The sequence below is a fragment of the Lithobates pipiens genome, unplaced genomic scaffold (assembly GCF_037356315.1).
Source record: "Lithobates pipiens isolate NorthernLeopardFrog02 unplaced genomic scaffold, aLitPip1_a1.2 Scaffold_23, whole genome shotgun sequence".
Lineage (NCBI taxonomy): Eukaryota > Metazoa > Chordata > Amphibia > Anura > Ranidae > Lithobates > Lithobates pipiens.
Window position 1 is genome coordinate 63,987,291 of NW_027507785.1, and position 27,978 is coordinate 64,015,268.

General features: G+C 43.0%; 1 protein-coding gene across 2 annotated transcripts in view; it reads right to left on the minus strand.

Moving 5' to 3' along the window:
- Positions 1-27,978, minus strand: part of LOC143927595 (cytosolic 10-formyltetrahydrofolate dehydrogenase) — a 62,501-nt gene that overhangs the window by 19,158 nt on the left and 15,365 nt on the right. For both annotated transcript variants that reach the window (XM_077451749.1, XM_077451748.1), the window contains exons 3-16: positions 27,101-27,335; positions 25,387-25,552; positions 22,282-22,383; positions 16,615-16,704; positions 14,637-14,774; positions 14,413-14,538; positions 12,718-12,809; positions 8,297-8,444; positions 7,574-7,693; positions 7,373-7,500; positions 5,502-5,652; positions 5,331-5,401; positions 2,106-2,211; positions 580-667 (exon numbers count right to left, since the gene is read on the minus strand). In XM_077451749.1, coding sequence (XP_077307875.1) covers positions 580-667; positions 2,106-2,211; positions 5,331-5,401; positions 5,502-5,652; positions 7,373-7,500; positions 7,574-7,693; positions 8,297-8,444; positions 12,718-12,809; positions 14,413-14,538; positions 14,637-14,774; positions 16,615-16,704; positions 22,282-22,383; positions 25,387-25,552; positions 27,101-27,335 — 1,761 coding nt within the window. The remainder of the gene's footprint in view (positions 1-579; positions 668-2,105; positions 2,212-5,330; positions 5,402-5,501; positions 5,653-7,372; positions 7,501-7,573; positions 7,694-8,296; positions 8,445-12,717; positions 12,810-14,412; positions 14,539-14,636; positions 14,775-16,614; positions 16,705-22,281; positions 22,384-25,386; positions 25,553-27,100; positions 27,336-27,978) is intronic.

Sequence of the window (27,978 nt, forward strand, 5' to 3'; positions counted from 1 at the left end):
GGCTGCAACTGATGGGCACAGTGTGGCTGCAACTGATGGGCACAGTGTGGCTGCAACTGATGGGCACAGTGTGGCTGCAACTGATGGGCACAGTGTGGCTGCAACTGATGGGCACAGTGTGGCTGCAACTGATGGGCACAGTGTGGCTGCAACTGATGGGCACAGTGTGGCTGCAACTAATGGGCACAGTGTGGCTGCAACTGATGTTTTTTTTCAGTATTTTTTTGAATTTTTCAGTTTGTTTGCACCTCCCCCAAAAATATTAAACACCAGACGCTACTGGGAGCTGTGCCCATTACCATGCATTGTAGCATCCAGTGTTGGGGGCACAAAGGCATGCGCATAGGTGTGACCAGAGCCCTTTCAAGTCATATACATCCCCCTGTGGGTGGTTTATGGGATAGCTGCAAAGAACACTTCATTTATGGACTGAATTGCTGACAACTTGCTCGTAGTGCAGAGCGGTGTATTTTATAGGAATGAATTCCAGAATTAGGGGTAACGCTTCTTTAACACTTCATTATTCCTGCTCTCCCCCATATGAAGGATTGTTGTCGGTAAGTTGTACAATATACATACCGGCTCCTGGTAAGATGTTCACCACTCCTTTGGGGAATCCGGCTTTTACAGTCATCTCTGCAAACTTCAGCGCTGTTAGCGGCGTCACCTGAGGCAAATGGGGGGGAGAGTCATGTGACAAGCGGCAAAATATCAGGAGCATACAAGGCTATGCAATGCTGGATACAAAATAATATTTTACTTTCCTGTAAAAATCCTTTACAGTGGTGCACTAGAAGGGTTAAATGTAAAATATGTCTAGGACAAGAGAAAAATCATTATTGATCTTACCGCCGTCCTCTTCTCCCTCTGGTGCTCTGCGCTGTGGGCAGTCCCTATGCATCATCACCTACAACGCAGGACTATTAACCCTACTTTGTACATGGATCAGACAGGCATGCGTCCAAGGCTGGGAGCACCTTAGAGAGGAGGCTGCAACATGTGCAATTTGTTTCATTCCAAATTCATTTAACGAATATCGACAAACTTGTTAATTCGGAAACATCCGAATTAACGAAAACCCGTTTAACTAATTTTTCCCGAATATTTGTAAATTTGAAAATTCGGAAATAAAAGAATTTGGAAATTCATAAATTCAAAAATCCAAAAACTCAAAAATCTGAAATAATAAATGAACTATTAAATGATAAGTATTAGAATTTCCTTTCAAATTTGGCTGTTAGTGAACGTAACGAATACGAATTTATCTGAATTTACGATTTATCGGAAAAAACATTTGCTGTAGCTAAACAAATGGAACGTAACACATTAATAATAATAAATAAAAACGTTTTATTATTATTTATTGTGAATTTGTTCCGTTTCATTTGTTTAGATGCAGCATTCGTAATTTCAGATAATTCTGAACTTCGGAAAATTCGTACTCATTACGTTCACTAACAGACAATTTTTTGAAAGGAAATACCAATACCTATCATTTAATAGTTAGTTATTATTAGTTAGTTATTATTTAGAATTTTTGGATTTTGTTCTAATTTTCTTTATTTTCAGATTTATGAATTTTAGAATTTACAGCTTGTAATCATAACAAATGACCTGAAAAACGGAAAAAACAAGCAAAAAAAAAAACGAATGAAACGAAAACGAACACATTTTTGGGCAGTGCACGTCTAGTGAGGAATAGGGTATCACATCAACCCTAAGGCAAAAAAATGAGCACTGAAACCCTTGCAGTTTTGGGGCGAGTTGCAATGCTGATATTAACAAAAAAATCTAATTAGGCTGGAATGTATCATTGAAGAAAAAATAAAATACAACTGTAGATTGGTATTACTACAATCTGCTCTGTACTACAAAAAAATGAAAATAAATTAATAATAATAATAATAATATATATATACACATACACCTACACACACACACATTAATATGTAAATATGTATATATATATATATATATATATATATATATATATATATATATATATATATATATATATATATATATATATATATATATATATATATATATATAGAAGATGCAACTGTAAAGCTTCTATCAGCTCCTTACTACACTGGTAGTCTCACCTGGGCGGGCTTGAGGACCACTGTGTTACCTGCGGCGAGGCAGGCGGCGGTCTTCCAGGCCAACATCATTAGTGGGTAGTTCCACGGGATGATAATCCCACACACACTGTCAATTCAGGGTAAGGAACAGAATTAAAGGGAATTTATTATATTTTTTGTATAATGCTCCATCAATAGTCACATCTTACGGGTACTAAATTCTCATTATTACAGCAACATTTTTTTTGGGTCTTTAGCTATCAATACAGAATGATTAGGTAATTCTATAACAGCCGTAACGCCTACAAAGTATTAGACATGTGCACGTCGCAAATGTTAGTTTCTGACGCATTAGTTAATTAAAGAATTTCGTTGTGTCACATCTTCGGCATGCTTTCGTTTTATTCAGAAATAGCGGTTGTTAAGGGGATGGAGGCCACCGCCGCATCCTTAACCACAAAAAAAAAAAAAAAAAACAGCATTGGGGTCCAACCCCCAATTCATACCAAGTCCTTCGGGTCTTGTATAGATTTTATTGGAACTGCATAAAAAATGGTTTTAAAAAAAAAAATTGCGTAGGGTCCCCCCCCCCCAAAAAAAAAAATCTATACCAGACCCTTATCTGAGCATGCAGGCCAGGAAAGAGGCAAGCAAGCGCCCCACCCCCCTCCTGAACCATACTAGGCCACATGCCCTCAACATGGGGAGGGTGCTTTGGGGGCAACACTGTTTAAAAAAAAAAAATTTTAAATGTTAATGCCGGAATTGTTTGTTTTGATTCCTCGCTGACAGCTGATGAGTCACGGTTGTTAAGAAGCGGGCAGCCGCGGTGTCCTTAACAACCAGCTTCACAATGAATCTGAATGAAACAAAACTACTTGCCGACCGCAATAGGTGTATATACTTTGCGGTTTGCAAGTGGTTTACCGGGCTTATGGCTGAAGCTCTCAGCCATAACCCCAGGAATATTATTTTTGATGGTTTTCTCATGAAAGCGGTCCGAGAGGCTCATTAGCCGCTGGATCGCTGACGGAAGTGGCAGGATGCACGTTCCCTCCCGCCACTCACCGGTGTTCCTCGGGCTTACGGTTTTCACTGGCATGTCCAGGAAAGGATCCTATGGTGCAACCGGCTGGTCACAGAGGTGGACAGAGACCAGATCGTCTCTGATCACCCTTATGGCCTGGGTGGACCAGAGCGACGTCATGACATCACTTCCGGTCTAAGGCGGAAGTAAACAAATTTTTTTTTTAAAGCTAAAGAATATTTTTTCAATCTTTTGCTTATAAGGGTAAAGGAGCAAATTGGGGTCTTTTTAACCCCAGATCTATCCATAAAGAGGACTTGTCATCCTTATTTCTCTTACAAGGGATGTTTCCATTCCTTGTAATAGTAATTAAAATTATCAAAAAATCAGGTAACCTGTAAATTTAAAAGTAAAGTGTTGTCTATGGAGATTTGTAAGTACCGTAGTTTGTACCATAATTTGTTGCCATTTCACAGAAGTAAACACTTTTTATTTTTAAAGCAAAAGACCAATTTTCTTTTTTTAGATCTTTTGCTTTTAAAGGTAAAGGAGAGATTTGGGGTCTTTTTGACCCCAGATCTCTCCATGAAGGGGACCTGTCATTCTTATTTATCTTACAAGGGATGTTTACATTCCTTGTAATAGGAATGAAAAGGATTAAAAAAACAGGTAACCTATAAAAAAAATTGAAAGTGTCGCCTATGGAGATTTTTAAGTACCACCATAGTTTGTCGCCATTCCACGAGTGTGCACAATTTTAAAGCGCGACATGTTGTTACATGTATTTACTCAGCAATAGAAAAAACAAGCAAAATGGGATTTTTAGGGTGCAAGAATTAAACACCGGAAATAGATCAATAATATTTAGTTAAAGATAAAAATATAGTAGAATAAAAAGTCAATCGAACGTGTAGAAAAATTACAGTTATAGAATGTGCAGTTCAACAAATTCTCAACATGTTTCACCACGAATAGTAGCTTCCTCGGGACAATTACATTTGTTGAGCACTATCTACTGTATATAGATGGACTAATCGAAATTTTGAAGGTTAGCATAGAGGCACATAATGGTCAAAAGGGAATCCCACAAAAGGATCAACTGTTGTGACCATAGAGAGAGGTAAATGCAGTAAACACCTAGTAATAATGTAACTGTAATTTTTCTACGTTTTTATCTTTAAATAAATATTATTGATTTATTTCCGGTGTTTAATTCTTGCACCCTAAAAATCACATTTTGCTTGTTTTTTTCGATTGTCGAATTTATGGGATGTGGTGCCAACATAATTTGTCAGGCAATTCTTTATTCTCATCTATTTACTCAGGGTAACATCAGCTTTCATATTTAAAAAAAAAAAAAAATGAGGCATATATTGTGATTTTTTATTTATTTATTTATTAAAGTGTCTTTTTTCCCAAAAAAGTTGTGTTTGAAAAACCTCTGCGCAAATACTGTGTGAAATAACAAATAATTGCTTGCCATTTTATTCCTTAGGGTCTCTGCTAAAAAAAAAAAAGATGTATAATGTTTGGGGTTATAAGTAATTTTCTAGCAAAAATACTGATCTGAACTTAAACAAAAAGTGCCAAAAAAAGGCTGGTCTTCAAGTGGTTAAGGAATGCATTTGTTAATTTAATAAAAAAATTTTGTTCCGATTCATTTACATTTGTCCATTCGGAAATTCGGATACATCCGACACTCCAAAAGTGAAATTTTGAGACGAAAAGTTAATGTAAACAAACCAAATAGCACATGTCTACAAAGTATTAGGCTGCGTACACACGGGCGGACTGTATGGCCTACTTAGTCCGTCGAAACACATTTCAGCGGACAGTCCGCTCGTGTGTGGGCGTCAGCGGACTTTTTCAGCGTGTAGTCTGGCGTACTAAGTATTTCGGATTTTTCTAAATTCTGCCCGTCATACTTTGGTTTCAGCGGACAATCCGCTCGTCAGTAGGCTAGTTCGACGGACTAAGAATGGCGCATGCTCAGAAAGGATTTACACGGCGGAAGGTTGCATTGCTGTGTATTGGACTTCCTATTTCTAGTCCCGTCGTACGTGCTGTACACGTCATCGCGCAAGCTTTCGGCGGACTGTTTGTGCATCCGTGTGTGGTCAAGTCCGTTCATTCGAAAGTATGACGGACTGTCCGTCGGATTGTATGACGGACTAAGTAGGCCATACAGTCCGCCCGTGTGTACGCGGCCTTACACTCACCCGATTGGCTCTCTCCTGGTGAATGTCAGGTTCCGATTGGGACGTGCTTGGTTTATGGGGATGGTGGAGCCCTGAAAGAGATACAGGTGATCACAAGCTAACCGCAGTTAAAGTTGGGATTTTTTTCAATGAGTGCAATGAGATTTGAAAAAAAAAAAATGAACAACTCACCTGAATTTTATCGCACCAGCCAGCAAAATAACGGAAAGTTTGGATGGACATCCCGACGTGGGTCTTCAAAGCTAATGTGTACACCGCGCCCGAGTCTATGGATTCGATAGTGGCCAGCTCTTCCTGGTGTTCCTCCATGAGGTCAGCCAGCCTGGAAAGTGACACAGTGATCATTGCAAAAAAAATAAATAAATAGAATGGGGTCGTATTACCTACTACAAAAACTAGACCTATGGACCAACAAGGGAAAGGGGGCCTAGACACCAGTACCTTCCAGGTGGGGGGTATTAACCAGAATGGGTAGTAAATTGAACATGAAAGTCAGGTGGTATAAGGTTTTTACCATTGCAGACTTGCATTGTCGCAAAAAAGCAGTTCAGCATTGGCCATAGTATTGGTTTCATGCAGATTGATGTATAAAGACAGGCTGGGAGAGATCTGGGTTATATGGCAGTTGTATATCGGTTAGGAAAAAGGTACTTCGATTTTTTTTTTTATTAAAATAATTACAGTGCCATCATCCCCATACAGAAATAGAAGGGACAATGTAGTGTGTGTTTGGTATCACTTTAATCTGGCCATACATAAATAGAATTTCACTGAGAAAAATATTGTTTTTGGAACGTTTGTTTCATTTTCTAATAGTTAAAAGGGTAAAATGATCATTTTTGACCATAGTGATGAGGATCATTGCTCAAGAAAAATACAAAAAAAAACTTATAGAATGAAAGAAATACTAACTGTGAATGTGGTCTTGGTTCAGGATTTTTTTTTTATGTGCTTGTGCATCCAAAAATTGACAATAGAATTTGAAACATTGACATGGTCAGGGCTTTCATACTAAATTTGTTGAGTCCATAGTGGTACTTCTTACTGCTGCAATTAATGGTTTTTCTGAGTTTCCATACAAATGTTTGATCAGATTCCCACTGGAATATGGTCAGCATTATTCCTTTATTCCAGTTTAAAGTGGTTGTAAACCCTTACAAACCACTTTGACCTACAGGTAAGCCTAGATTAAGGCTTACCTGTAGGTCCAAGAAATATCTCCTAAACCTATATGGTTTAGGAGATATTTGCCCGAAAACAGGCACCGCTGTCTACGGCGCATGCGCCGTAGACAGTGGCGCGCAGGCGCACTGAGCGCGGCATTCTCGGCGACGAAGCTGCCGCGCGTGTCGGCTCCCGTGCGCATGCGCGGGAGTGACGTCATCGCGGCTTCGCGGAATGACAGCGGTGGAGCTGGGAGACCCCACCAACAAGATGGATGCGGCGGACTACAGGGGACAGCGGCGATGCATAGTAGTCCATTATGCTTTGCCTTTGCAGGGAATGAAAGAGGAAGTAAACTCATCAGGGTTTACTTCCTCTTTAAGGAACTTACAATCTAAGATGCCAACAGGCTAAAAAAAATACACCAATTTCTCTTTATCATTGAGAAAGTCCAAAGAAAAACTGCACTCCTTACAGTACTTGAACTTTAAAAAATATTTGGGTGTTCAGAGTAATTGCTATGGATGGTGCCGTGCCAAAACCAGATAGTCATAAGAAACTAACATTTCAGGACCTTGGGGGAAGGGACTCTGCAAGGCCCAGAAATGTTGGTTGCTTATGACCTTGTGATGTTGTCTTCACAGAAAACTGCTATTTTATTTTTGCCATTGATGAGATCTGTCAAAGAAGTACCTGCATAAATCAGACTGTACCTCCAGAAGAAAACCTAATCTATGGCTCCTACTGGACTTGAAGCTCACCCCAACTCTCACAGTCTGAAAATACCCGCAATGGCTTGTTGTTCATGGTGTTGGACCGCAGGCTCTCCTATAGTAGAACCAAAAGATCGGACTACCAAAGCTGGCGATGACCCTCACCTGTACATTAGACGACCCCGGTCCCTTGGGTTCATCTTGCCCCATTCTCCATTCTCAAAGGCTTCCTTGGCTGAAGATACGGCTTTATCGATGTCCGACAACTGGGCCAGTGACACTTTGCAGATGGTCTATAAAGGGAACAACCGTGAGGCTACAAGTAAACTATGTTTTGTGTTTGTGCTGAAATGTGGTCACACTTACACTACCATCAGTGGGGTTAATGGTGTCATAGGTTTTTCCTCCCTCGGCGTCCACAAATTGGCCATTGATGAACAACTGATGAGGCATTCTGATTTTCATATTGTTGGCATCCTTCTCCACCTGAAATAACCGAGATTGTTTGTATACCTTAGAAATGTTCTTTGTGCAACCCTAATGAAAAGAGCCACTGTAATGCTAAGTAAATATTTTGGAATGTAGGAGATCTATTCAGTTTTCCTGTATTCTCACTGTATCTGATGGCTTTTAAATGTATATTACAGGATGAAGAAGACAACAGAATGAGCTGAGCCAAAGTTCCAAGGGAATACCCAAGCAATTGACCTAATATCCAATTACATTTTCATTTGAAATTAGTTAAATACATTCTGGGTACATCCAAACAAAAGATATACAAAGCAGAGTGGAAAAGCTGATTCCCTACCAGAAACTGCAGTGTAGGACCCTTGCTTTCTGTAGGGAAGCAGCGATATCTCTACAGAGGTCCAACCCGCCCTTCCTTGCTGGCCCAGAGCTAAAGCTCTCCAATCAGCAGAGCATATGGATTTTTCTGACTACAGATCTATAGGTCTGACTCAGCAGGGGGTGTGATAGACCTCTTCAGAGAGATCACTGCTTCCACAGAGAGCTTATTTAAAGGGAAAAATTATTGTAAACTTTTTCAGCAGGTGAGAGAGTCTTAGTAAACCAGCCCTGCATGCTTACATAATCTATGACTTGCGTCTCCTCTGCATCCTCCCCTCTGAGCCGTCTCACGAGCATCTGAATGAATTCTTCAAACTTGGTGGCCATGTAGACATCCTCGTTCTGTAGCTGTAATCCGTTACACTTGAGCTTCACCTCTTCCACCAACCTGATGATAAACATAGAGATTGGAGCTCCAAAGGACTATATCGGCAGAAACAGAAGCAAACACACCATTTCTCCAATCAGGCTCATCGATTAAGACAGAACAAAGCAAATACTTTCAGAGCAGAAACAAGCAACAACCAGTCAGCAATGTACTTAATTGTTTCCACCATTGTAGACGTACAGTATCTCACAAAATGAGTACACCCCTCACATTTTTGTGCATAATTTATTACATCTTTTCATGTGACAACACTGAAGAAATTACACTTTTCTACAATGTAAAGTAGTGAGTGTACAGCTTGTATAACAGTGTAAAATAACTCACTCAACCATTAATGTCTAAACCGCTGGCAACAAAAGTGAGTACACCCCTAAGTGAAAATGTCCAAATTGAGCCCAATTAGCCATTTTACCTCCCCAATGTCATGTGACTTGTAAGTCCTTGTACACACGGTCGGACATTCCGTCAACCAAATCCGTCGGATTTTGTCCGACAGATTTTGTCCGAAACTGTTGCATACACACGGTCGGACAAAGTTGTCAGAAAATCCGATCGTTCAGAACGTGATGACGTTATTTCGTTACGACGGGACTACCATCAGGCTAGTAGCCAATAGCTTTGATGTAGGAATCTGATCTGAGCGTGCGTGGCACTTTGTCTGATCGGAATTTTCTACACATGATCGGAGTATGTCCGATCGGAGCATATTGTCTGAAAATTTTACCAACAAGCTGGAAAACTTGGTCCGTCGGATACTCTGACGGAAACAGTCCGATGGAGATCACACACAGTTAGAATATCCGACAAAATGGTCCGATCGGACACATTCCGTCAGAATCTCCGACCGTGTGTACAAGGGCTTAGTGTTACAAGGTCTCAGGTGTGAATGGGGAGCAGGTGTGTTAAATCTGGTGTTATTGCTCTCACTCTCTCTTACTGGTCACTGGAAGTTCAACATGGCACATCATGGCAAAGAACTCTCTGAGGATCTGAAAAAAATAATTATTGCTCTACATAAAGATGGCAAAGGCCATAAGAAGATTGCCAAGACCCTGAAACTGAGCTGCAGCAGAGTGGCCAAGACCATACAGCGGTTTAACAGGACAGGTTCCACTCAGAACAGGCCACGCCATGGTCAACCAAAGACGTTGAGCATTATATCCAGAGGTTGTCTTTGGGAAATAGAAGTATAAGTGCTGCCAGCATTGCTGCAGAGGTTGAAGGGGTGGGGGTGATCAACCCGTCAGTGCTTAGACTGTACGCCACACACTGCATCAAACTGGTCTGCATGGCTGTCGTCCCAGAAGGAAGCCTCTACTAAAGATGATGCATAAGAAAGCCTGCAAACAGTTTGATGAAGACAAGGACAGGGATTACTGGAACTATGTCCTGTGGTCTGATGAGACCAAGATAAACTTATTTGGCTCACATGGTGACAAGCATGTGTGGTGGCAACCAGGCGAGGAGTACAAAGACAAGTGTGTCTTGCCTACAGTCAAGCATGGTGGTGGGAGTGTCATGGTCTGGGACTGCATTAGTGCTGCCAGGACTGGGGAGCTACAGTTCATTGAGGGAACCATGAATGCCAACATGTACTGTGACATACTGAAGCAGAGCATGATCCCCTCCCTTCAGAGACTGGGCCGCAGGAGAGTATTCCTACATGATAACGACCCCAAACACACCTCCAAGATGACCACTGCCTTGCTAAAGAAATTGAGGGTAAAGGTGATGGACTGGCCAAGCATGTCTCCAGACCTAAACCATATTGAGCATCTGTGGGGCATCCTCAAACGGAAGGTGGAGGAGCGCAAGGTCTCTAACATCCACCAGCTCCATGATGCCGTCATGGAGGAGGGGAAGAGGAATCCAGTGGCAACCTGTGAAGCTCTGGTGACCTCCATGCCCAAGAGGGTTAAGGCAGTGCTGGAAAATAATGGTGGCCACACAAAATATTGACACTTTGGGCTCAATTTAGACATTTTCACTTAGGGGTGTACTCACCTTTGTTGCCAGCAGTTTAGACATTAATGGCTGTGTGTTGAGTTATTTTGAGGGGACAGCAAATTTACACTGTTATACAAGCTGTACACTCACTACTTTACATTGTAGCAAAGTGTCATTTCTTCAGTGTTCTCACATGAAAAGATAGAATAAAATATTTACAAAAATGTGAGGGGTGTACTGTATGTAGTGGTAGTAGTTGTACTAATGGTAAAGACCATGCGTGTATAGACATAACAGGCTGGTGCTTCAATGTAACTGGCCCTTAAATCAGCCACGTCGCACCCTGCCCTGTCTTCCCCAATCAGGTACAATGCCTGAACTGCGGCATTGTACCTGATTGCTACAGTTCATTGAGGGAACCATGAATGCCAACATGTACTGTGACATACTGAAGCAGAGCATGATCCCCTCCCTTCAGAGACTGGGCCGCAGGGCAGTATTCCAACATGATAACGACCCCAAACACACCTCCAAGATGACCACTGCCTTGCTAAAGAAATTGAGGGTAAAGGTGATGGACTGGCCAAGCATGTCTCCAGACCTAAACCATATTGAGCATCTGTGGGTCATCCTCAAACGGAAGGTGGAGGAGTGCAAGGTCTCTAACATCCACCAGCTCTGTGATGTCATCATGGAGGAGGGGAAGAGGAATCCAGTGGCAACCTGTGAAGCTTTGGTGAACTCCATGCCCAAGAGGGTTAAGGCAGTGCTGGAAAATAATGGTGGCCACACAAAATATTGACACTTTGGGCTCAATTTAGACATTTTCACTTAGGGGTGTACTCACCTTTGTTGCCAGCAGTTTAGACATTAATGGCTGTGTGTTGAGTTATTTTGAGGGGACAGCAAATTTACACTGTTATACAAGCTGTACACTCACTACTTTACATTGTAGCAAAGTGTCATTTCTTCAGTGTTCTCACATGAAAAGATAGAATAAAATATTTACAAAAATGTGAGGGGTGTACTGTATGTAGTGGTAGTAGTTGTACTAATGGTAAAGACCATGCGTGTATAGACATAACAGGCTGGTGCTTCAATGTAACTGGCCCTTAAATCAGCCACGTCGCACCCTGCCCTGTCTTCCCCAATCAGGTACAATGCCTGAACTGCGGGATCCTGTTGGAAAACACGGGTCCCCATACAGCCTACCTGACAAGGCCCCATCCGACCGAAAGTGACTGAGGACATAGACTTATCAGTCTCTTTCTGTGCAGCCTCAGCTGCACAGATGAAGGAATAGGAAGCGCTCTGCGGCTTCCTGCTCATTCACAAACTGAAGTATATTAAACACTCACCGTGTTCATTCAGGAAAAGAAGGGGCCAGTAAAATACATATTTACCAGCCCCTTACACTACTCTTCATCCTGAAACATCCCGTGTGCCCATAGCAGCTGTCAGTGGGAGAGGAGGGAAGCCGGAAGCTCTGTGGGGGAAAGGGGCACACGTGGGGTCTGGCCAGCAGATGAAAGGGGCACATGTGCCAGGCTCAAAACCCCTGCATTACACTGGAGGGAGAAAGAGGAGAAGCTGGCAGTGCTGCAGTGGGAGGCAGAAGATCAGTGTCTGCAGTAAGTCAGTACAGCCGGCCCATGCTCAGCAGGTGCCGGGGGCTCCCTTTTGAACTGATGGGGCCCGGGCCCAGTACAGGATAGATGGCTATACTGCCTAATTAGTGGCCTTGCTTGAATGCTGACTTGGCAAAGCTGCTGGCGCTTTAACTGTTTCCAAACCAGTTGGTGCAAACAGCCTTTTTCTACCAGTTTATGGCCTGGGCAGCCCCATGAACATATTGCCACCTGCTATTCTTATATTTTTCTTACCCTGGCTCATTATGTTTAATACTTATTTTTAACATTTCTGTTTGACAAGTTAGATATAAAATAGCGTATATGAACATTAACCATTTGCAGCCAGGGAATTGGCGACCTAAAAGCTACAGCTTGCTAAAAGCTCAGATAAAAGCTGAATAGCGGTAATATTACACTACACAGACAGATAAATTACTCACAGAGGGGAGGACATCCCACTACATACAAGGTGCTTCCAAGGATGCAAGCAATGCTAGATTATCCTATTAGAAAGCCTAGCATTGTTGGTAGTTTTGTGTAGGTACCATTATAAGAAATGTTTATTTTTTTTAATTAGAGATTGTTTAATTTCAAAAATGATATAAAACACCCATTTACAAACTTCTAAAGGTCTTCAAAACAATCAAAACAAAACTGAATGACTTAACGCTTAGCTTAGCATGCTGTCAACGAACCTTACTACATCCATGGAGGCTGCACCAGCCTTGAAGAAATCAGTAGAGTCCTCTATATCAGCAACGTTGGTCAGGATCCGTTTCCACGTGGCCTGCAACATACACAAGAAGGTAGGATTGGTCTTCTGTTGGCTGAGGAGGAACGTTATTGAAGAACACAAACTACACGTAGGTTAGGCAGGTTAGGCTTCCACCGGGACATTCTGGATGAGTAGAGGAGCCAGCATAGTTTATGCTGTAGATATAATTATGATAGTTCTAAACCCACATGCCAATATAAGCTAATAAAATTCCATTCCAATGTACGCAGTTCCATTTATAATATGCTTCATCCATTAAGACCAACAGGATTTGAAGATGGCAAAATGGCTACATCCACTGTCCAATTACTCCTGGATTACATGTTCAGCACTTGGTCTTAACATCTAAACCCGAGTTTCTCAACCTGGATTCCATGGAATTCTAGAGTTCTCCAGAAATTGCTAGGGGTTCCTTGGGTGCTAAAATGCAATTTCTGCCTCTCAGATGAGTACCCACTGACCCCAATGATCTTTTTAGCTATAAGTAAGGAGGGAAATATTTAAATCATTAGTAATGAGAGGCGCAAGCCAACATATTTTTACTTTTTTTTTAAAACACAATGAATGGCTTTCATTCGCAGCCATTCATTATGTACTATTATGTGCTGCCATCCAAACAGCACTAATTATAGGAACGCAGAAGTTACGGGGGCATGGGATAACACACAGGGGCGGACTGACCATTCGGGCACTGCCCGAGGGCCCCATGCCACTAAGGGGCCCCATCAGGGTTGCCAGCCTCAATAAAACCAGGCACATAATGTAAAAATCTGTGTTAAAAATCCCAAGATTATAGCTGCCCTGCCTCTCTAGTACCTTTTCAGTGTGTGCATAGGTGTATTCTGTGTGTGTATATTGTGTGTCTGTGTGTATAGTGTGTGTCTGTGTGTATAGTGTGTGTGTATAGTGTGTGTGTATAGTGTGTGTGTGTGTGTGTGTGTGTGTGTGTGTGTGTGTGTGGCCCAATAATCTATTGCCTGGGGGCCCCATGATCTCCTATTGCCCAGGGGTCCCATAATCTTCTCCTATTGCCCGGGGGCCCCATGAGTTGTCAGTCCGCCCCTGATGACACACATTGTTTTTTTGTTTATATTCATTGTGTATAACTGTCATGTGATCGCTGTGATTGGTCACAGTGATCACATGGTACCGGGGCTGGGCCAGTACAATGATTAGTATTCTGCTGTGTCCGAATATGTGGATGGGATGACGTCATGCGACAGTGCTCCCGCTCAGCCGTAAATTTTCTTTTATTATATATGCCCAACAAAAAACAAAGAAAATAAAAATATATGTATCCAAAATGTACTACCAAACTAAAGCCCTATCCCTGAAAAAAGCAGCCTTATGGGGGTAGAAACATATTGCGGTTGCGCTGCTTTGCAACGTGGTGCATAAAAAATAGATCCTCCTGTTGCCTTCAGAAAAATGTACTGCCACAGAACGTGACACATTGACATGAATAGGGCTGTGCATTAACGCACGGTATTCCCATTGAAAAAGCTCTTTTTGCTGCCAAAAATACATAGTGTATTGCTTTTCACAGTCATATAAACAAGCCCTATTCCCTCTGCGATTTCAGATATATGGACATTTGTTTGGCGCTTCAGCTTACCCGAATCTCGTTTGCTATGGTTTTTTCCTCCTCAGAGAGTTGCAGGGTGGTGCTGTCAGAGGATTTAAAATACTGCGAAGCCGGAATCATCTTTCCGTCCTCAAACTTAATGTTTTTCACAATGAGCTACCCTCCAGAAAAAAATTAATAAATTAAAGTGTTACAATTTACACATTTATAAAACTATGAAATGTTTCCACCAGAGATTTGTACTGAATGCTCACCCATTTCCCATCATTGCCAAAAAGCACCAGCCCGTTCTTGGTCACCACGCCTGGTTTAGATGCCCCTGGAATCTCAAGAGGCTGCCCATCAGGATTCGGTGCGCAACTGGTGAACGACGAACCAAAAAACGTCAGTTTCTGGATGAAAAAGAGAAGACAGGTGTTTGTTATAAGCACAGATTGATTTTTTTTAAGACATATTTGACATACAAAATGACAATGCCCAAAAATACAAGATAAAAAGGGAACATGCAGGGGACCTTTTTATAAAACATTTGTTGCATGAATGTCATAAGCAATCATGCACACTGAATGTAATGCAACTGTCTTTTTTGTAAGTGATAAATACTTTTACCTTCAGCTCCATCTAGTGGCAAAATGCAGTATAGTTTTCTTATTGAAGTGTTTCAGAAAAATATTTCTGGATGTTTTAACCCTTTAAGAACATTGCAAGCACAGGAAAATGCCTGTTGACTGTCAGGAATCCAGTGAGCTCCTAACATCCGGTTTGGGCTGTCAACACCGACCCTCTACTACACTGACATCAAAGCAGTGTTGTCAACCCTACTTGCTGGACTACAGAACTCACTCCCCTCCTGTCCCTCTTCACATACAAACATTAATTCCTTTACCAACAAGACAACCCTGCTGCCTTGACTCCAAAGGACCTGTTTACGCTGTGTGTAGAGAGAGGGCTTTTGGGAGATGTCGTTTTGGGGGCATACCATCAATAGGAAATTCAGTTTTCCGTGCAAAAGATTTGTTAGATCGGTGATGATCAGGGAGTCATAAAAGTTGTTTCTTGAAAAGGAAATGGGGCGTGGCTATAGTTCTGGCTGTAGATCTTTCACAAATTGGGCTTCCGCTTGGGGTGGAGCTACAGCCACAACAGACAGAATAAAAAACGGTCATTTACTATTCAGTAGAAACAAGGTATAAGCCTGGGAATGATCAGAGAGTCATACAAGTTGTTTCTTGCACAGGAAAGGGGCCGTGGCTACCGTGGCTATAGTTCTGGCTGTAGCTCTTTCACAAATTGGGCTTCCGCTTGGGGTGGAGCTACAGCCAGAAAAGACAGAATAAAAAAACGGTAATTTACTATTCAGTAGGAACAAGGTATAAGCCTGGGAATGATCAGAGGGTCATAAAAGTTGTTTCTTGCACAGGAAAGGGGCCGTGGCTACAGTTCTGGCTGGTAGTCCCCCCCCCCCCCCCCCAAATTGAGCTTCGGCTTGCGGTGGAACTACAGCCAGCACAGACAGAAAAAAAATGGCTTTTAGCATACAACAGGAACAAGGTAAAACGGTCACAGTGGCTAAGTGGTTGGCACTTCCAACTAGGAGCACCAGTTCAAATCTCAACCATGACACTACCTGCTTGGCATTTGCATGTTCTTCCTGTGCCTCACGAGTTTCTGCATGGTACTCCGGTTTCCTCCCACAAAGACATGCTAGTAGGTTAACTGCACCCTGTCTAAATTGGTCCTAGTGTATGAGTGTGAGTTAGGGACCTTAGATTGTAAGCTCCTTGAGGGCAGAGAATTGTGTGAAGTGCTGTGTAAATAGAAAGCGCTATATATATCTGTAATAAATAAGTGATCTGCAGAAGAGGTGGTGGTCTGAGCATAAATGTGGGCCATGCCTATACAAGCAATTTAAATAACATTTTTGTTAACCTGTTTCCACAATCACATCCAGGATACAATGTGCAGTTTTGGACATCAGCAGAGCTTGGGAGGTCACAGAGATGGGCAGATGCACCAGTCTTAAAACCAGTCCCAAAATGAGCATCTATTGCCAGGAACAGCGTCCTTGGAAATATTGGCAGATACATAGCATGTCACAAGCACTGTCCTCGAATACGATGGCATCGTTCATTTTCAAACAGATAACTGATCGCTCAGCACATTCGTCAACCTTGACCTAGCACATGGCATTGAGTGGGTGAGCTTCACGTCTGCTCAGCACTTGGCACTCACCGTTCCATTGACTTCTGTCCAGGCTCCAGGCACTTTGTCATTCCCTCTGATAAAGTTATGGATCGCTTCTGCCGGCTGATCCCAATTAATCTGATGGGAGAGAAAAGATGATGATTGATTTCAAAGCAACTGGTTCAAATACCAATTATACTGTAGATCAGGGGTCTCCAAATTGCAGTCCGCAGGCCAGATGTGGCCTTTTGCTTGCCTTTATATGGCACTTGGGGCACTATAACTTCCACTGATACAAGGCACTAATCCTTTAAAGGACACCAAAGACGGGACACTAGTCCTTCCACCAATACCAAAGATAGGGAACCAATTTTCCCACTTACACCAATAATGGGGCTCTATTCTACTCATTAACACCATTGATGGGGCACGATTCCTCCCAATGACACCAATGATGGGGCACTATTCCTTCCAATGACACCAATGATGGGGCCCTATTCCTCCCAATGACACCAATGATGGGGCACTATTCCTCCCAATGACACCCATGGTGGGGCACTATTCCTACCAGTGATACCAATGTTGGGGCACTATTTCTCCCAATGATGGGGCACTATTCCTCCCACTAATACCAATGATGAGGCACTATTCCATCCACTGATACCAACAATGGGATACTATTCCTTCCACTGACACCAATTATGGGGCACTATTCCTGCTAATGATGGGACACTATTGCTCCCATTGATACCAATGATGGGGCGCTATTACTTCCACTGATAGCAATGATTGGGGACTCTATTCCTCCCACTTACAGCGACAACGGGTGCTTTATTCATCCCACCAATATTAATGATGAAAAACTATTCCTCCCACTGACACCAATGTTGGGGAACTATTGCTCCCACTGACACCAACAATGGGGCTTTAATCCTCCCACTGATACCAATGTTGGGGCTCTATTCCCCCCCACTGATATCAATGATGGGACACTATTCCTCCCAGTGATACTAACAATGGGGCACTATTCCTCCCACTGATAACAATGATTGGACACCACTGATGCCAATGAAAGTTTAGAGACCCCTGCTGTAGGTCACAATATGTTGACCTTCATATGTTCTTCACAATGAATGTACACATATGTAACAAACAATGTAGCAATGATTTACTTACGAATGTGAAATATTAAACATTCTCTTTTATTTTACTATACCGGATTTTTTATTATACAACCTTGAATTCTGAATATACTATGTCATGGTATAAAAAAAATAAAAATTATAGCAAAAACAGATTTTTCCCTTTCGGAGTGGAGTGGGGTTTTTTCACCAGGCAGATCTTTAGACCTCCCTACTACTCTATATGCCCTCTACAGTTTAAAAAAATGAAATAGCATGTATAATCCATACACAAGCCCATTATTCATTGAACCCTTTTGCTGCCAGAGTCATTTTAGGCTCAAAGATTAGTTAAAACCCCCCAAACACTATTCATTCCATTGACACCAATGATAGGACACTATTCCTTCCACTGATACAAATGATGGGGCACTATTTTACATAGCTTGGACTTGAAGGACTTGTGTCTTTTTTTCAACTTCACCTACTATGTAACTATTCCTTCTTTAACGGAAGGTCCCACACACTCCACTTGAGAGCTTTCGTCATATACCACTTCCTCCAGTCTGAACATAAATATCAGGTATTATACATATTGCAACCAAGAACTACACAGGACTCTTTTAGCTGCAAAGCTGGCACTCTTTATTTTTAACTCAGACACGTGCTTTTATATCCCACAGGAGGACATCCCCTCCCCCCCCCCCCCCCCCGATTATATTACCCTAACAATACAACCTGTACACAGAAATATAATTACAACAGCCGACCTATAAGCATTACATTAATTAGCCACCTGGATGACTCAGCGGTATCATTCCAGGTCAGACTTGCCGGCTTCTAGCTCAGAAAGTACAATACACATTATTACAAGTATAAACGCATTCTCTCAATAGTTTGCTAGCAGACAGACAATAGGTAAGTTAAATAGCAGAATTAACAAAAGGATGAAAGACCCTTAGGAGGCACACTAGACCTACTTACAATAAACACATTATAGCAGGCAACCCCAGACAGGTGGCTTGCTGATGACATCAACATCTGCTATGAGTCCCACAGTGTGGAGCAGTCATTGCTGGCAATGTAGCATCTAGGCCCTTAACATGGATCCCGGGCCTAGAGTCCCAGAGTCTGTGTGTCTTGGGGAGACATGGACTTGAATCCAAAGTAACAAGACCACTCCACGGATCCCCCAGGTATACACCTTCCAAAGAGTAGTGTTCCCTTAAATACAGGGCCCATAGTCAGTGGGTAAGAGGCTTGCTCCCAGTCCCATCCAAAAGCCACAGTCCTGGCTAGGTATGTCATACTTCTTCCCATCAAAAGTCAACTAACAAGGTCCCAGACCTCCACCTGGTCTGGACATGCATTAGTCGGGCAGAGTGAACTCACATAGTTAGGCCACAATCTCCATTTTTGTTGTAAGGAATAGTTGTCATCAGTAGGTGTGGTGCAGAGGTCATTGACTCTCTGTCCGGATGCTAACGCATCAGCTGGGTGCTTTTGACATTCCGGGGTCAGTCTGCTGATGGGGAGAGGGGCCGATTGCCCCAGCTCCCTGAAGATATAGAGACACTGTAGGTGCTAGGCAGAGGCCAGCGGCGCTCTTCCCCGTTGCCAGCAATTCAGCTTGTTGCTGGGGAGAGGGGCCAAGTGTCCAGGCTCCTTAGCTCATCAATGGACATCCTTTGATGATGCCCTGGAGGAGGGGCGAAACACATTGACATACTTCCGGTTTCACCAAGCATTGACGCAACTTCCACCTTCTGTGAAATGCACGCCGATCATCGGCGTACCTGGACTTTTTACACTGATGTCTGTTCATTCAGCCATCTTGAAGTGGCGCCCTGATTGCGCAATTGATGCAGTTTTAGCTGTGTTTCAATATTAGTTCTCTCTCTGTCTTAGTTTCTCTGAGCATGGTTGATCCACTCTGATATGTCTGCAAGAACATCTTTATGTTATACCAAATCATATAGATCACAGCAAACCTGACCCCAGACTGCAAAAGCTGAGGGTCTATAAATTTTGGCGAGTGGGGTCACAAGATGGGAGTGTGGCACACGACACCTACAAGAATTTTTGGAGCACTTATGCACTTTAATTTTAGAGCACCCAGCACTTTAAAATAGACTGTGCATATTCACTCCTTTATATACACCTGATGTTTTTTATTATCACTGCAAGTGTTTATTTATATGTTTTCACGTTATTGATTGTTTTTTGTGGGTTTTGCATCAACAGCCTGCAAGCACTGTCTATATATCCATTTTAGTTTTTGAGGTTTTAGCACCTTTGCGACAGCAGCTGTAGGGTGTCTTTATTAATATTATTTTGATCACCTTAGCGTGAGTTTATAGTTTATTCAGATTTTAGGCATCCTCTGCCGTAAGAATTTATTTTTGATGAAATACTTCATAAGAGGTAAAATACTTCTAAAAGGGTGCAGACCCGGTAACTTTTCTAATTAGATGACGAAGAATGCACCAGGTGATTATAATGAACCAGACACTATTCAGTAATATGTCTGAAAAGGTCATTGGGGTTGAATTGCTAAAACTGGAAAGTGCAAAATCTGGTGTAGCTGTGCATAGTAGCCAATCAGCTTCTAATGTTAGCTTGTTCAAATAAGCTTTGACAAAAAAAAAAAAAACTGAAAGCTGATTGGTCTTAATGCAGCGCTGCACCAAATTTTGCACTCTCCAGTTTTAGTAAAAAAATAAACCCCATTGTTAAGAAAACAGCTTTTTCTTCTGAACAGAAAATGGTGGGAATCTGCAACAGTTTGTTGAAATCCTTGCAACATGTATTGATCACCCAGACTGTATTGTTTTCCACATACAGACAGTTATGGTATCTGCCAGAATTGTCACACTGCAGCTTTGACTCATAAAGAAGCCATTGTCACTATTTGGCTGTACGTGAAATATGGTGGGGATTCTATCAGACTCAAATTACAACATGTACTCATGGCTTAGCCTCCTCTCCCCCAATCATGTTACATTACATGGCGATATGGACATTGGCCACATGGTCACATGGTTGTGGATCCCTCCTCTTCATTCTCATGAAGTCTAAAGGAGTGACACGGACCCAAGAATGTGCTAACTTTTTTGTTACAGGTTTTTCTCGTAGTTTATTATGTTATAGTATATAGAGATAGGCGGCGCTTTTTTTTCTCAGAGAATAGGCTCCCCCCTTCCGAGTCTCCCCCTTAGCAAATCCCCTTAGTACTTCCTTATCAAATGGTCCAGATCAGGTTTAAGTTTTGAGAACCCTGCAAGACCGAGCATAGCCTCTCCATATTCTCACAGGTCCTCAACAAGGGTAGGTTCCCTTTCATCGCCAAACACAAAACGATCTGTAAGGCTCTCCCGCAGCAATCCAGGGCCTCCAAAGTCATATCCCGCTGGAGAGCATTCTGTTGTCTCCCCTAAATATCCCTGCTCTGCATGCCACTGCAGAGCCCGATAATGATTGTCCAGCTCTATCTCCTGTTGGACCAGCCTTTCCAACTCAGTCACCCATTGCTCCTGGTTCCGCTCTCCCAGGAATGCCATCCACAATGCCCGTTGGTCACTGGCCTGTTGCTCGTGGGTTGGAAAGAACTTGCCCTGTTTTACACCAGCTCGCTGGAGGGCTCCAATCCAGAGCTCCACCCGAACCTGCTGCCTGAGCTCCAGGTATTCCTCCTCAGACACAGTCCTGGTGTATGCCGAAAGGATGATCCGCAGCAGCCCCGGGAACTCTGAGGCCAGGTCCATATTTCCGATGGGGTGACTGAAGTCTGCTATCCAGACCTTGGATCCAGGTGGAGGTTTGGATGTCCCGGACTGCAAGAAGCATCCCACCCAACAACAATAGACCCTCCAGTACACCCCAGCACCCATTATTATTACATGCATTCAGTGCTGGAGGTGCCGGAACTGCATTCCCCCACGTCCCAGCTGAAACAAAAGACCTGGAGATAAGAAATGTAACGAGTACACTTGTTGGAATATATAATTCTGCCCATACCTCTAGTACCTTGAGAAATCACTTTGTATACCGAAATATCCATCTTATGTAAACAATCTTTTGTCTTGGAATTTGATATGTAAAATTTTCAATAAAAAGTATTAGAAAAGAAAATGTTGGTGCTAAAACTGGCCTTAAGCCCTTGTACACAAGGTCGGATATTCCGATGGACAATGCCCGATAGGGCCGTGTTGTCGGATAATCCGACAGTGTGTGGGCTCCATCGGACTGTTTCCATTGGAGTATCCGACGGACCAAGTTTTCCAACTTGTCTATAAAATTTTCTGACAACATACTCCGATCGGACTTTGTCCGATCATGTGTAGAGAATTCCGATCGAACAAAGTGCCATGCATGCTCAGATCAAATTCCTAGACCAAAGCTATTGGCTACTAGCCTGAACGTAGTCCCGTCGTAACGAAATAACGTCATCACGTTAAGTACGATTGGATTTTCTGACAACTTTGTCCGACTATGTGTATGCAACAGTTTCGGACAAAATCCGTCGGATTTGGTTGTCGAAATGTCCGACCGTGTGTACAAGGGCTTAGAACTGCAGTGCATATAACAGCTTTACCTTTGCATTTTCCTTTTTTTGCATGGGGTCGTAAGTGGCGCCCTCTACTGGCTGAGGGATCCTTGGAGCTTTTCCCTCTGCTATCAACCTCACAGCCTCTACCTACAAAAGTAAACATTTTATTAAAAGTGTTAAAATAGCTTTAAATTTGGTTCCCAAACACCACAAAATCACAAAAACTAAAACTTTACAGAGCATTTTATTAGGCAAAGGTGAGAGAAAACTAAAGTGCATCTAAACCCAACAATAAAATGTGTAATATATTGCAGCTTACCAGTGCTTAGATGTGGTTGTTTCTCCTTTCTTGTTATAAATTGAGTTGCAGTTCAGTGAGTAAAATAAAGTATTTGATCCCCAAACAAAACATGACTTAGTACTTGGTGGAGAAACCCTTGTTGGCAATCGCAGAGGTCAGACGTTTCTTGTAGTTGGTGACCAGGTTTGCACACATCTCAGGAGGGATTTTGGTCCTCTCTTCTTTACAGATCATCTCGGCTGTCGATTGGCAACTCGAAGTTTCAGCTCCCTCCATAAATTTTCTATAGGGTTAAGGTCTGGAGACTGGCTAGACCACTCCATGACCTTAATGTGCATCTTCTTGAGCCACTCCTTTGTTGGCTCGGCGGTATGTTTTGAATCGTGGTCATGCTGAAAAACTCATCCACGACCCATCTTCAGTGTTCTGGCTGAGGGAAGAAGGTTCTCATCCAATATTTTACAATACATGGTCCCCATCCATTGGCTCCTCAATGTGGCAAAGTCGGCCTGTACCTTTAGCAGGGAAACAGCCCCAAAGCATAATGTCTCCATCTCTGTGCTTGACTGTAGGGATGGTGTTCTTAGGGTCATAGTCAGCATTTTCCTTCTCAAACACGGCGAGTCAACTTAATTTCCAAAGAGCTTGATTTTGGTCTCATCTGACCACAGCAATTTCTCTCAATCCTTCTCAGAATCATTTAGATGTTCACAGGCAAACTTCAGACGGGCCTGTACATGTGACTTCTTGAGGAGGGAGACCTTGGGAGTGCTGCAGGATTTCAATCCATGTTGGCGTATTATGTTAACAATGGTTTGTTTGGTGACTGTGGTCCCAACTTCCTCGAGATCATTCACAAGCTCCTCCCGTGTAGTTCTGGACTGATCCCTCACTTTTCTCATGATCATCCTCACCCCATGAGGCGAAATGTTGCATGCAGCTCCAGACAGAGGGCGGTTGATGGCTATTTTGTATTTCGTCCATTTGCAAATAATTGCTCCAACAGTTGTCTCCCTTTCACCAAGCTTCTTGCTGATGGTCTTGTAGCCCATTCCAGCCTTGTGAAGGTCTACCGTCTTGTCCCTGATGTCCTTTGACAGCTCTTTGTCTTGCCCATGATGGTGAGGTTTGAATGGAAGAGATTCTGTGGACAGATGTCTTTCATACACATAACAAGTTGTCCCTAGGAGCACTTCTTAAATTGACAGGACTAATCTGTTTACCACATGAGCCCATACTGTAGTCAGAATTATTGTAGGTTGGAAGGGGATCAAATACTTATTTTACTCACTGAAGTGCAACTTAATTTATAACATTTGTATCATGTGTTTTTTTTAGGATTTTTGGTTGATATTCTGTCTCTATCATTTAAAATACACCTATGATAACAATTACAGACCCTTCATTTCTTTATATGTGAGCAAACTTACAAAATCCGCAGAGGATCAAGTAATTATTTTCCACACTGTACTTGGTGTTATCCCTTTACTTCAACCTGGTGAATAATTCACTTCATGTGCCTCGGTGCTACATTTACTCCTTTACTGTATCCATGAGACCAGCTATGATTGCCACCTAGGCCGAACTTTAAATATATCTGCATCTGTTCATCTTCCTTACGTGGTCATATTTACCAGTACGTAGGTAGGTGCAGTCTACTTTATCCACTGCAGGTGGCGCTCGACCAAAGCAGCATTACAGAGGGAGAGGAAGTCAAGGGGAACATGGTTCCGCTATAGTTTCCTGGGTCACTGGGGAAGCTATCCAGTTGGATGCTGCCATCCCATGTGACTTTAGCAGCCATCTTAGGTCAGGCAGAGTCTATTTACGACCCCGGCTCCCAGGCTTGGTATGTGGGCAGTGTAGGGACAGCGATTAGCTATAGGAAGAGGTTCCAGATGAGTAGGGAAAGAATAGCGATACACTCTGGAAGCCTCCCCATTTGGGTACGTACCAGCCAAGCCACATTCCGCCCTCCAAGGTAGACACTGTCTGCACATCTGAGGTCTGCTCCACTACACTCTGCAAGTGTTCCCAGTCAGGTGCCTTCCCACTGTGCTTGCTGTGAATTATTGGATTCTACATTAATAGATCTCTTCTCTGTAGCTGAGTGTTTACTGCCACCATACCAAGCTGCACCTCCCCTCAAGTATTATGGTTCCTGATTCTGGGGGACTGTTAACTCTGCCCATGGCCCTCACTTTGTCCGTCCACTTTCCCAGCGGGCATGCCCAAATCACGCCCATTTATTGGGATGGTTTTGTCCAGGCCCTGCCTCTAAATATGTAGGGACCACCCATCACATGCACTGTATGGTTTTGTCCTGCCCTTTAATATGTGAGAACCACCCACTTACAGCCCAGTTCCCCGCAGTTATTTCCTGATGTGGGACTGTCCTGGCAAATCCAGTACAGTTGGCATGTATGTACAGTACATTGAGTAGATTAGTAGTTTACAACAGGGGCGTAGATAAGGAGGGGATGGGGGGGGGGGGTTCAATTCCCCTCAACAGTGCAGAAGATAGTGCTGACAGCCATACCAGGCTCTGTGTGACATGCTCTCCTGACCCCTCAGCTATGCATCTTAAGCACTTCTGGACCCTGTGTTCTCTGCATTGCAATATGCACACAAATTTTGAACCCCTCACACTGTTAGCACAATTTTGATATATGCATCATTTTGTGATTCTGGTGCATTGGTAGGCCATTATTTTCAATTGTTCAATGGCATCTCTGATCTAAAGGAGAGACTCCTGATCTAAGATCGAAGATATGCATGTTAGCAAACCGCTAAATGGGCCCTCAATAACTCATAGACTCCCTCCATTGACAATAAATCTGTATGCTCACCATGCCTTTAACCCCCTCGGGGAAGAGGAACCTGTTATATATGGAGTTCACTGTGTCCTCTGGAAGAACTTCACATTCTTTCTGAAGCAGGATGTCTCCCGTGTCCAGACCGTCATCAGCCCAGAATACGCTAAAGCCCCCGATCTTATCTCCTTGCATCAGAGTCCTGCAAAGCAAGATTTATGAAAACATGAGGGATTGTCCTTTAAGACTCCATATAAATGTAACACCATGTTAGGCCATGCTACTAGGCATACATCGCCCCATGGGTAGTGGTTAGACACTCTGTCAGGTTTTGTCATGTCCCCTTTGGGAAGTTTTATCCTCACTTCCTGTTCCAGCACCAACCATGAAAGGCACTGATATCCAACAGAGACACAGACTGCAATATAAACCAGACAGATGTTCTAATCTTATACTACTCAGAACCTTGGCTGAACTCCTACTTTAAGGGAATCCATTCATTGACCAATCTCTGAAGCAAGCTGAAGGAAAATTTCCCTTATTTCTCCTAATAGATGAATGCCTGTATCTGCAGCTCCATCTAGTGGCCAAAATGCAGTATATTTTCTCTCAAAGGTATTTCAGAAATATGTACTATACTTTGGACACTATATGGTGCTGATGTTGCAGGAATGAATCTATTAGAAAAAATATGGTAACCTTTCCTTCAGCTTGCACAAAGGTTTCTCACACAAGGAGTAACTCTAATCTAAGGGGGGACCTTTATGTAAGAGAAGATTCTGATCTACAGGGGGACTTCTGATCTAAGGGGGCTCTGATCTGAGGGAAGATTCTGATATAAAGGGGAGTCCAGTTTAAAGGTGGGAGGCTCCTGATCTGGAAAGGGACTCTGATCTAAGATGGGGTATTCTGATAAAAGGGGGGGGGGGGTTCTGATGTAAGGGGGACACTGATCTAAAGGAAGAGTCTAATCCTAAGGAGGAACTCTGATCTAAGAGAGGATTCTGACCTAAGGGGGGACTCTTGACCTAAAGAGAGATTCTGATGAAAAGGAGGAGTCTCAACTAAGGAGGAATTCTGAATTAAAAGGGGGGGGGGGGGGTGGAGGGAACGCCTGATGTAAGAGGGGACTGATTTAAGGGGGAAATTTGATGTAAAAGAAAAAAAATATAAGGGGGCTCCTGATCTACAGGCAGATTAATGTAATAAGGGGACTCTGATCTAAAGGGGGATCTAACGGAGGAATTCCAATGCAAGTAGGGACTCTGATATTACTTTGCTGTAAAAGGAAACTTTGATATAAGGGGGACTCCTGACGTGAAGGGGTGGTGTAAAGGTTGCTAAATTATCACTGACTTGCTTGCCTGAAAATCATACTTAATGGGAAAAGTTAAATTTCATTTAAATGAATGTGCCGAATGTTGTAAAAGGTTTTATGTAGCCACGCCCCTCTAAAACCCTCCCACTGTTAACACAATCTGCCCACACCCACCATCCTGCGCAGCGTGCGGTCAGCGTTATCGATGAATGTTGGTTGTTAGCATGTGGAGGTGTTCAATGATTTCCACGTGTAGGTGGTGGGAGTGTGGCATGGCTCTCCCTTGTTGGAGGTCCACTCTGGGGCCCAACTTATGTTCCTGCACAGGGGCCCCCTGTATTCAGAAAACACCCCTGCTTGTGTCATTTTTCTCCCAAGCCAGAGGCACCGGGATCGTTCACGCTCGTGTGGCTGCCTTGTACGCACACTTACCAGTTGATTGCTGAAGCTCCCCTATGTCTGGGCAGGATGGAGGGATGATAGATAATGGAACCATGCTTTGGGGCATCGATCACTTCCATCGGGATGAACTGGGAGCAGAAGGGCAGGACGTTCAGTTCTGCCCCCAATGCTGTGTACTTCTCCACCACCTCCGGGATGGCCTGGCCCTTCAACCTCCATCGGGGAAACTTAAATACGGAGACTCCGTCCTTCTCTGCCTCGGCTCCTGCCGGCACAAAGAATGTGTTAAGACCCTCAAGTGAGGGACCCACGTTATACAAGAACCTATAGAAGATCTTCCAACCAGTCCTCCATATTTTCCCTCATATTATCACAATCCCATAGTTCAGTGTTGGCGAACCCTGGCACCCCAGTTTTGGAACTACATTTCCCATGATGCTCATGCACTCATGCACATTTTTGTTGAGCATCATGGGAAATGTAGCTCCAAAACATCTGGGGTACCAAGGTTCGCCATCACTGCCATAGTTTCTCTCTTTTACCTCTACCTCCATTCTAGGCCTCCATCATCTCACCAAAACCTTTGGCCAATTGCTTCCAAGACAAAATAAAAAAATAAGAAATATAATAAAAAAAATAAATAAAAAAAAAAGGGTTGCACATTCTTTATCCTCTACTATATTCACCACCTCATTACCAGAACAAGCCAATTTCCTGTTTATTACTTGTCCCATTGATCCTTAAGGCTGGGTTCACACTGGAGCGGCTACGAGAACCGGATGTGATTCGCACCGCACTGCAGTGCAAATCACATCCGATCTCTGTGCGATGCGAGTTCAGCCATACAGATAGTATGGCTGAATTCGCATCGCACCCGCCGCAAACTCGCACGGGACCCTTTTTTTGGC